General features: G+C 38.1%; 1 protein-coding gene and 1 non-coding gene across 4 annotated transcripts in view; both read right to left on the bottom strand.

Annotated features, from left to right (window-relative positions):
- Window positions 1-1,509: 1,509 nt before the first annotated feature.
- The window catches only part of dennd2b (DENN domain containing 2B), a 45,659-nt gene continuing 36,893 nt past the window's right edge, over window positions 1,510-10,275 (bottom strand). For all 3 annotated transcript variants that reach the window (XM_062423153.1, XM_062423137.1, XM_062423146.1), the window contains exons 15-20: window positions 6,716-6,893; window positions 5,672-5,713; window positions 5,225-5,336; window positions 3,123-3,362; window positions 2,536-2,622; window positions 1,510-2,015 (exon numbers count right to left, since the gene is read on the bottom strand). In XM_062423153.1, the coding sequence (XP_062279137.1) occupies window positions 1,981-2,015; window positions 2,536-2,622; window positions 3,123-3,362; window positions 5,225-5,336; window positions 5,672-5,713; window positions 6,716-6,893 (694 nt within the window). In that variant the 3' untranslated portion in view covers window positions 1,510-1,980. The remainder of the gene's footprint in view (window positions 2,016-2,535; window positions 2,623-3,122; window positions 3,363-5,224; window positions 5,337-5,671; window positions 5,714-6,715; window positions 6,894-10,275) is intronic.
- On the bottom strand, window positions 4,538-4,609 carry trnae-uuc (transfer RNA glutamic acid (anticodon UUC)). The gene has a single exon. It is a non-coding gene; the product is annotated as a tRNA-Glu (tRNA).

Below are 10,275 nucleotides of genomic sequence, written 5' to 3'. Positions count from 1 at the left end.
TATGCTATATGAAAATTGATCATATTTGATATGCTTATGAGAGCATTTAAAGATCATAATGTGCAAAGCAACCAGTAACTGTAGGTGTCAAATAAATGTAGTGGGGTAAAAAGTACAATGTTCACCTCTAAAATGGGATTAAGTATGCAGTAGAAAATTGAGTAATATTAAATAATATAGATCAAGTAGCTCAAAATTACACTTAAGTACAGAAAATGTTCTTGGTAACCTTCCCTCACTGCTGCTGCAACTGCATTATACAGCTGACACATTATTATAACTATATGATTCACATCTACTCTCATATTTTATAGCAAGGCATGGACTGAAACAAACATTACTACAAATTGAAATAAGTGACTGACTGAGTCTGGAGGTAAAGGTTTACTGTTTTCTTGAGTCAAGTTACCATTACCACCATTCACGTTATGTATATATATATATATATATATATATATATATATATATATATATATATACATGTATGTGTGTGTGTAAAAAGCAGCATACAATCATTTTCTTATACAGATAAAAGCACTAACAGTAAATGCACTGAAGTTAAACTACTCACTTTGAACCATGCCCTCCTTACTGTTAAATTATTGATGCACCGACTTGCAGTCTTTTAAAGTAGCAGGTGGTCCAGTATCACTGCCCCGTGTCTTTTACTGCTGTGTAGAAATGCGTTCATCTTCGGTATGTAAATTCTTAATTTGTAAAGCAACAGACATCAGGTAAGTATAATGGATTGAAAGTTAAATATCTTCTTTTGAAATGTAGCTGTTGAGGTGAAATTATAAGGGTTAGGGTTGTGTGGAAATAAAGTGCTTCTACTGTACCTTGAAATCTTACATGACCGTTTGTTTAATATGCTTTCCTACAGGACATCACAGACGTCCTGTGAGATAAGTAATTTCAGTTTGGTTTTCAGGATTATCTGAAACACAGAACACACTTACTGGGCATCAAATGTCATCCTTAATTGCCGTAAAGGCCGCAAGCAGTGGAAAAGTAACATGGTGGCTGAAATCAACAGTGAGCCTCTCAGTTAGGAGAGCTAATAACAGCATGGCAGTGACAGCCACCAGAGTGATGTGCACAGACGTAATTAGGTTACCAGCAGCATGTGGTAGCTGGTGCTAGACTAACTGTGCCTTTAGGGATCTTACTAGCTTCTCCTAATGCATAGCTTAGGGGGAAGCTGTCATTGAGTTGTCACATGTAGAGTGAGGCGATTTTATACCGCAAAAATGTGAATTACATATTTCTCTTCCCAAAAGTGACATCTGTATGATTTGGGCCTTGATTTTTGGGAAACAATGAGAAGAAAGAAATAAAAGCCATATTGTTGTTAATAATAATTGATTCATATGACAGGAAAACTCTTGATGTACAAAAAATAAGGGCAACTTCAGGATGGCAGGCAGGTGTGGATCTCAGATTCACCTTCAAACAACAATTACCAACATAAATATATAACATGTACATGACTAGTAAACTCAATAGCAAACTAAACCATTTGGTGCATTTGAAATATTGTTTTTTTAATAAAAGATTGCAAAAGACTTTATGAACAGTTACAATAATCTTCTTCATTGTCTTGATGCATGTACAGTTTCAAATAGGTTCTACACTCCTTAAACAGAGGACAACACTGTCGTGAAATAATGCAAAATGAAAACATAGAAACTGTACATCTATGCCCATATTAAGTCACATACGCTCACACATTCTGATAACACTCTTTACAAGCACACCTGGACATCAGTGGTTACTCTACGGCTCACTCGTCGTGTACCGTCCTGCTATCACTATCTCATTAGGTACTATAAACATACACTGAAGAGTATCACAGCCAGCTTGCAGTGAAATATATACATGTTTACACAGAAAAACAGAGTGAGAATCATCACGATGCAGAGATTTGGGACATCAGGTCTTCAGTTTGTTGGTATACGCCTGAAAACAGAATCTTTCGCCTCAGTTCTTTTTGTGGAGAAACTTCATTTTACTTCCTAAAAACAGTGAAAACAAATCCATTAAATCGTGTATAATGCACGACACATGAGAAATATAATCACAGTAATGTATGTCTTTTTAAGTCTAGTTATTATACAATTCATGGTGATGAAGACAGACTGAGATAACAGGAAGCTTGAATTAAACCTAAATTGTCCCATAGTAGTCTGTGAAGAAATCTGAGTATCTGCTAATGTCTGATAAAATCTTAAACCTTATCATGAACTTTGGATGATTTCTTCCCTGTGAGATACTTAACTGTGAGAACCTTCTGCTTGCTTAGCAAACTAGTAGCAACGACAAATGGTGATCATGAAAAGATAAAAGTTGGTGTGTGACTCCCTCTGGCAACATAACAGTAATAACAAAGCGTCATCTGTAATCTAAACTTGAAGTGTGAACATTTTAGACAAAGTGAGAGAATAAAAATATTTGAATTTCTCTTATTTTGTTCATAACCTAATTTTAATCTCCTGGAGTCTGAGCCTGGTCCTTTATGTCTCCTGCAAAACTCACCTAAGCCTTTGAGGAACTTGTTGACTCCACTCTGCTCTGTGTCTGGCAGCTCCTCCAGATACTGATCCACCCTCTGCTCAAACAGACCTGTTAACAGCAGAATACAAGAGATTATATATATATATATATATATATATATATATATATATATATATATATATAATATATTAGGTATATATATATATATATATATAATGCTAATAACAATAATAATAATAAAAATAATACATGTAGATATGAAGATTGTTCCAGGATATTATAATGACTCTGATCTGCCAGAGAGCCACTAGAGGTCAGTGTTAGTGCAGTATCTTCTGTTAGAGCAGGGATGGCAATCCACTGAGGTTCAGGCTTTTCATTATACTAAAACTGTATATTTTTCATTTTAACACAATAGAACATTCCCTGACATAGGACTGTTTATAAATGATAAAGAAAAAAGAAAAAAAAGAAAAAAGATCGAAATAAAGAATACACACATACATACACATACACATAAATAATACGTAAATAATAATTACAAAGAGATAGACTACAGTAAAACTTTTAAAGAAGAAATAAGTGACACTCTGGGAAGGACAGTCTACCTTTAGCCCGGGTCTTCCTCAGCTCTCGATCCTGAATGAACCCTGCAAACATCTGAGACTCCATGAAGACGCCCAAGAAGCGACGGATACTCTTAGACGCCACAGACTTGCGGAAGGCTTCTCTTTGGAAAACGCGTTCCCCGCGCTCGTTCTGGGTGATAAACAGGGAGTAATGGCCAATGGTCTCCAGGAAGAAGCGGATGAAAGCCTCTGACACCAGACTGTTTAAGGAGTTGTACTCTGCAGACACAGGGGAAAGGAGAATATTCACATTATTAAGTGTATTGGCATTCACTACAGACTTTTCAAACTGGACGGCATGTTGACACATTTCAAATAACTTGTCAGATAGGTCTTTAAGTGGCCTGAGAGCAGTCAGAGTCAGATTAAAGTAAAAACATGGTTTGGCTCAATGCTCAGAGCCACACAAACAATAAAAACTAGCCGCTGCTGTTAACTGTGTGGAGACTTGGGGATATATCTCATGATCCTACAGCCTAAAGCAACAAAGAAGAGATAATAATAATGATGACAAAGCATGTGGCTCTTTATTATAACTAGGTCTTTTACATTGGTGATGTCAAAGTATTGTTGATGTTAAATGGTTGTTACCCTGAAGCTATCTGAATATTTCAGTGTGCTTACATGGGCACAGGCCCAGACCTTCATGACTGCACAAAAGACACAGCGAATATCAACTCTGAGGTTGCTGACAAAGACTTTCTCAAATAATATGAGCTGAAGAGAAATCTGTCTATAGCTACTGTACATGCCAAGAAACTCTGTGAATATTACAGAAATAGCTGAAATCCACAAGAGCCGAGGAACCCAAACTCCATCTCTGGGGCCTCATTAAAGGACAAATCCAGCTTTACTGAGGTTTTTACTGCATGCCCCCCTGGCTACTTTATTTTACGATGCTAACTCTATGTTATTTGCTTCTAATCACTGTCCATTTTTGAAAGTAAATATTATGAAATCTACGCTATATATATTACAAGTTACTTAATTGATATGTGTAGTCATAATTACATAAAATCAAACTTAAACTTTTAGTTAATCTAACAAACTATATGCTTCGCAAGTGTCTTGCTTTAGCTTGAGCAAGTTGTTATTGACATGCAGCAGATTTAACAACAGCATTAGTTGTTGGGTGAAACTTTTATGTTTGCAAGAGATGTGGGAAGCAGAAAGACAGAAAGTTTTTGCCACGTCTAGGCTTTCTTCGTAGTTAGTATAAAAACATGAAACAGTCATTCAAAAACTAACATGTAGCTTTTTGTTATTGTCTTGTGATTGTCCATAATCTTGACTTTATTTTTGCTCAGGGAAGCATTTCGCTACTATTGTTTCAAAACTTGCTTTATAAAATAAAGATATTATTGATCCCCTGGGAGGAATTTACAAAATCCTAGTTCCCATACCGGGAGTCGAACCCGGGCCGCCTGGGTGAAAACCAGGAATCCTAACCGCTAGACCATATGGGAGGTGCATGTGTACATCCAGATATCAACTTACAGCTGCAACTTTGCAAAACATGACTACTCATAGTAATATCTTAATCTTAGCATCTGAAAAACAATTGAAAGTCTGAAGCATTTAAAAAAACTGATATTAAATAACTTATATCATTCCACATTTATATAAAAAAATAATTAATCAAAATCGAAAATACACAAAATTATGCGAAAAAGTTTTTCTCATCATCCTTATGTTTGAAAATTTAAAAAAAAATGTGTTGAAAAGAAAAATGCTTGAAAATGGATCTTTGTTTTTTTCTACTCATAACTGTGGTTGATACTGGGTTGTTATACGACCACATTAATTAAAATAATGACGCCTTACGGATCACATGAAAAATACTTATAATTTACGACCACTCGGTTCAACATATAGCTCTCATCAGCAGAATAACACTGTATCATTTCACCTCTCAGGTGAGCAATAGTGACTCACAGTGATAAAAAGTCTGGTAGACAACATCGTCATTTAAGTAGAGTTTCACTGAGACTTTGACTGCACATGTTATGCGACAGAAACTGTTTTAATTAACAAGGAAAACATCTGTCTTGATAGAGTCAGATGATTTTTCTCTTATTCACCTTCATCTGACTCGCTGTCAGAGTCCTGATTGATGATGTCATTCCTCTGTTCCAACGCTTGCTCAAGGGCTGCCTGAAGTTTCCGCGGCAACAGCGAGGCCTCGTCGTCCATCTATAAGCAGCAGAAAACACTGAAGTCACCAGTGATAAACAACAATGTTTGGAGAATTAAATTCGAAGGCATGTATAGTACGTACAACAGAGAACTTAATGTTTTTCTCCCACTTTTTCCCCGTTACAGGGTTTTTTGGGGATAGTTTTTCATTATCCGAATTGAGGGTCTAGGGATCAATGTTTTTGTGAAGCTGTACAGACTGTAAAGTCCTCCTGAGGCACATGAGTGATTTGTGATATTGGGCTATACAATAAAAACTGACTTGACCTCAGCTTAATCTTGTTCAAGTTTTTTTTCTCTCTCTCTTTTGTTTCACAAGTTAAAAGACAAACCTGCCGGATGAAGCGGTCAGTTCCCAGGTCGACCATTAAAGCCTGAGAAGAAGAAAAAGAAAAGTGTATTACGCTTGAGATGTAATAAAAACCAGCATTTCCTAATTTTACTGTATTTTATATGCACTAATTAAGTAGCATGCTTCCCTAGGCCTGTCAAATTCCCCTGCCAAAACTGTTTATGAGAAGGAAGCCTGAGATCTTTGGCTGGTGCTGCCCTGCTACTTTCTGGCTCTTTACCAACTGTCCCTACCAGCACTACTTGAGATGACTTGCTGTGTATCTGTGTGAAATATTTACACGTACATGTACAGTATGAATGTAATACATGGATGAATCATTTTAAGGTCAGCAACACTTCACAGGCTTGCACGGTATGAACTGAAATCAAAGTTCCAAAAGGTATGGCTTAAATGTTATAGCTCTTTACAGGAAAAACTAACAAGAAACACTCTTAGTCACTTATTGAAAACACTCGATGCTTTTACTAAAGAGGAAATCATCAATAAATCAAAAATCACCTAAAAGTCACATCTTGTAAATTAGGTTACAATACACAATATTTTGAAATGTCAAACTGTTCACCCAATTTGCAACATGAGAGTATTTCTGCTCATGTCAATTTTGACACTTTTCACTAATCTGTATCTAAACTAGATGTATAATTTGTAAGGGACAATTGTCTGTGAAACATGACTCCATTTGTGATCAACGTAAAAGCTCACATGGTCTGAATGTTACCATGTAAACCTGTGGAAGTCACCTGGCTGGTTCCCTTATATAATAAGACCAGAGGCAGAGGAGGTTTAACAGATACAGCAGCAGCCAGCCAAACTCATAATACACTGAATCTGTATTGCTTTAGTTTATCAGCCAAGACAGAAATGTGCACTATTCCAAAAAAAAACCACTTCAATTAGGCAGAGAACAAAGAGAGACAGATTGAACAATCAGTGATATCCATTATGTTCTAACAGACAACAGAGTTTGGGGGAAAAAACTGCAACCAGATGGTCAGAGAGAATCCAGAGAGAGTAAACTTACCTCTTCTACCGGCAGCTCTTTAAGCTTAGGCAATGAACTGGACAGCAGCCCCACCAGGAAGGGAGTGGGACAGCAGACAATATCCAACATGGACCCTGGCAGTACAGGGATGAAGGTGTGTTGCCAGGAGAAGGGGTAGAGCAGCGCCACTACTGCAAGCATGCAGCTGGACAGGGTACTGATGATGGCAGACACAAAAAAAAGAGGACAAACAACATCAATCACCTTCACACTCACACAGCACTGCCCTGCAGTAGGCCACACCAGATTCAACTAAAAGCAGGGCAGATGTTTCACAAGATAATGAAAACCTTTTTTTTCCCAGGCTGAAAGGGGAGTGGTGAGTTTGTGGCAACAGCTTTTTCCTAAAAACAGCCTACTGCAATTAGGAACTTTTGTAAAGTGAAAAAAACAGAATATCACTACTTTTAAATCAATATCATTAAATCATTGACTGGGGGACATAGTGTTCTATATGAGCCTAAACAGTCCATTTCCATGTCCAAGCTCTTTCCCGAAGTTAAATTGACTACTTGATCCTCTTTTCCTTGAAACAGTTACTTTTATATGAGGCGTAACAGCCCAACTATGTACTCTGGATTTGACACTTTGCTCTTCCTGCAGCTCTTCTGAGTGACAGCGGGATCCGACAGACAGTTCTCACACTTTGACAAAGAGATTTCTTTGAAGGACTCAGTACTACAACAACATCTGGGCGAGTTCTCTAAATGATTCAAAGCTTAATCTGGGTTCACTTCAATGTCAGTGTAAATTGATTTAATACAAACCACATAGATGGATGGTAATTAAAAAAAAAAAAAACTCTTATCATCAGTAATTAACATTACTCTATCTGCAGGGGTGGCGTGACTCTGACATGTTGCTGTGGTTAAACTGGAGGCTTGTTGACGCAATACCAACAAGCACCAATTCGGTTAAACTTCGACAGCTGTGGTATAACATCAAGATCACAAATAGCAGCCAGTCTTTCTCACGATCCGTCGCTTGTTGACAGTGGCTGACCCTCCTCCCCTCTGTCCTCTACATACTGTCCAGTCCATGTACACAAAGAGAGTGAAAATAAACTGTGGATCCAATCATACAGACACACACACACAGAAACACTCAGTGGAGCACTAAATCAGTATGGATCAAGAACAAGACCAGGGATCAAACATGGTATGCAAACGCACCCCACTTGAGATATATACACTTTTAATGAGGAATGTTTTCTGTGGTTGCTGTCATCAACAGCAGACAGAACATCCAAGTAAACACAAGTTACTCCCTTTTATGCAACCTCATTCACACTGAGCTTCAGCTTCAGACAGAAAAACCTTTGAAGAACATACAGGGAACAGAGAAGATGTTAATCCATAGTCAACGTGTTGAGATAAACGACATGCCCAGGCTATATGTTTGCCACAGGCCTTTTCATCTTAACTTCCCATGAGTCAAATTGAAAAGTTAAAATGTGTTTTCTTGACAGGATAAAATAGAATTACACCAGTGGAAACCCAAAGGCTATAATAACCACAGCGTTCAGTCTTTTTAGGCCTCTTCCAGTTCACTCATAACATGAAGCACTTGCAGCTTTGCTTTGGCCGGTCTAATTTCCATTTGCCTGAGGAGGGCTTGATAATTCCTAACAGATCCCGTCTCCTGGGTTTGACGAGTTTCAACAGGGAGTGATGGGGCACAGATCTCTGAAAACCTTCGCCACAGGCTACACGTGGTCCGACACAACACTGATACCAAAAGGATCAATTACACTCATTCCCCAACCACACACTCCTGGGAGAAGATGAACTTGCAATGAAAACACTCTGCACTACCAGAGGTTGCCAGTCAACAAAAGTGAGGGACATTCCTGTTTTATCCAGACCAAAACTTCAGACTCCAGGATCACACATGGGTCATAATAAAAGCCATACAAAGAGAAATGGTTTCTAATAGGTGAGGATAACATACAAGTAACAGGAAATTAAACATCCTGAATTAAAGTGGAGTAGGGGAGATTTTGTGAGCAATGTCTGCTTTTACTTCACTATTTGATACTTCTTTGTTATTTTCTGATATTTATACAATATGTTGTGTATATGTACATACATATAGAGGCTGTGGTGGTGGTGGCGGTGGTGTATCAGATAGCATTATGTTAAGATGTTCTTTTTTATTTTGTCCCTCTTTAAAAGATATAAAAGGACAAATTAACTCCAAACCTTTTATGCTATATGCTGGTTTCTAACAAAGCATAGCTAAAATAGGACTAATTTGTAGTGTAAGCAAAAAGCTGTCCTTTTACATATTAAGCAGATATGAAGCCAAATTAGCACTGTTTTGTGTTTTGTGTTTGGGTATACTTGACGAATATAATTTCAGTATTCATTTTCCTTTTAGCTCTCGTTTGGTCTCTACCAACTCCTGAGGGAAAAATGTGGCTCTTTAGCCGCTAAATGCTCCGCTATGTTCACCAACCAGTTGCTAACTCTTCCTGTCTGCCATTTAATGCTGGGCATGAAGCATCTGAGCCTTTTTTTAATGAAAACAGTCGCCTGTTGTTGCTGGAAACAAGAAGCTCATGAGAGCTGTAAGAGTGAAAAAGAAAACAGTGAAGTTGTGGGCTGTAAAACCAAAATAATTTGGTGAAAGATGCTACAATGCTCTGATGGGGAACTACAGAGTTGGCTGTTAACTCTGGTTGGTTACGACAAGCTACACCTTTAACATCACACGTGGTCATTTGAATCTTTGTTATGAAAATATTGATCTGAGCAATTTTAATGAAACCCATAATTCCGAGATAGAGGGAGAGGGAGAGGGACACAATGCTGTACTTTAGCATTGCTGCTGAAGTACAGCATTGTGTCTACCAGTCTTGACTCTGCAAAGTCTTGATTCCACAGGACAGAAGAGGACTAGGTCGGGAGCAAACTGAGCCACAACTGTCAGACACCAGCTGTGCTGCAAAGCTCTGTAAAACCATTTTTCAATGTTAAAGCTCTTCCCAAGCTCTTCCCAAGCTCTTCCCAAGCTCCTCATAACACTTAGAAATCATATAAAGAAGGAGTAGAGTACATATATACCTATAGGATTTCTATGACAAGCTGTGCAGGGTGTATTTTTATCCTTGTACAGAATGATCTCTGCTCCCTTGGTCCCCAAATGGTTTTCCCTCTCTTCCTGTCTATAAGGTTCTCCACCACCAGCTCACAGTCTCGGCTCCAGCTCCAGAGACGGCAGCAGAAGCCATTTTACAATGAAAAATGTCTTCCCAATAGGAAACCCTATACATGTTCTTATTAAAACTGCAATAATGTCCGAGTTTGATTAAGGCTGTCTAGAGAACAGATGAATGTGTGCAGGTGTTTGGGTACACATGTGAATGTGAGCGTCGATACGGAGATGTAAGCATTCATGAGAGAAACACTGATGTAAAAATCAGCTGTTCAGGCTCTGGTAATAGCCGGGTCCTCCTCTTTTCTTTGAAAACAGAAACATTTCACATGTTTACAGTGTGTGGATTTCACTCTACCTCTGAGTTAAATACCACATGGGAA

This window comes from Scomber scombrus, chromosome 1 (genome assembly GCF_963691925.1).
Source record: "Scomber scombrus chromosome 1, fScoSco1.1, whole genome shotgun sequence".
Lineage (NCBI taxonomy): Eukaryota > Metazoa > Chordata > Actinopteri > Scombriformes > Scombridae > Scomber > Scomber scombrus.
Note: the sequence above shows the minus strand (reverse complement) of the source record. Positions and strands in the feature narration are given on the sequence as shown.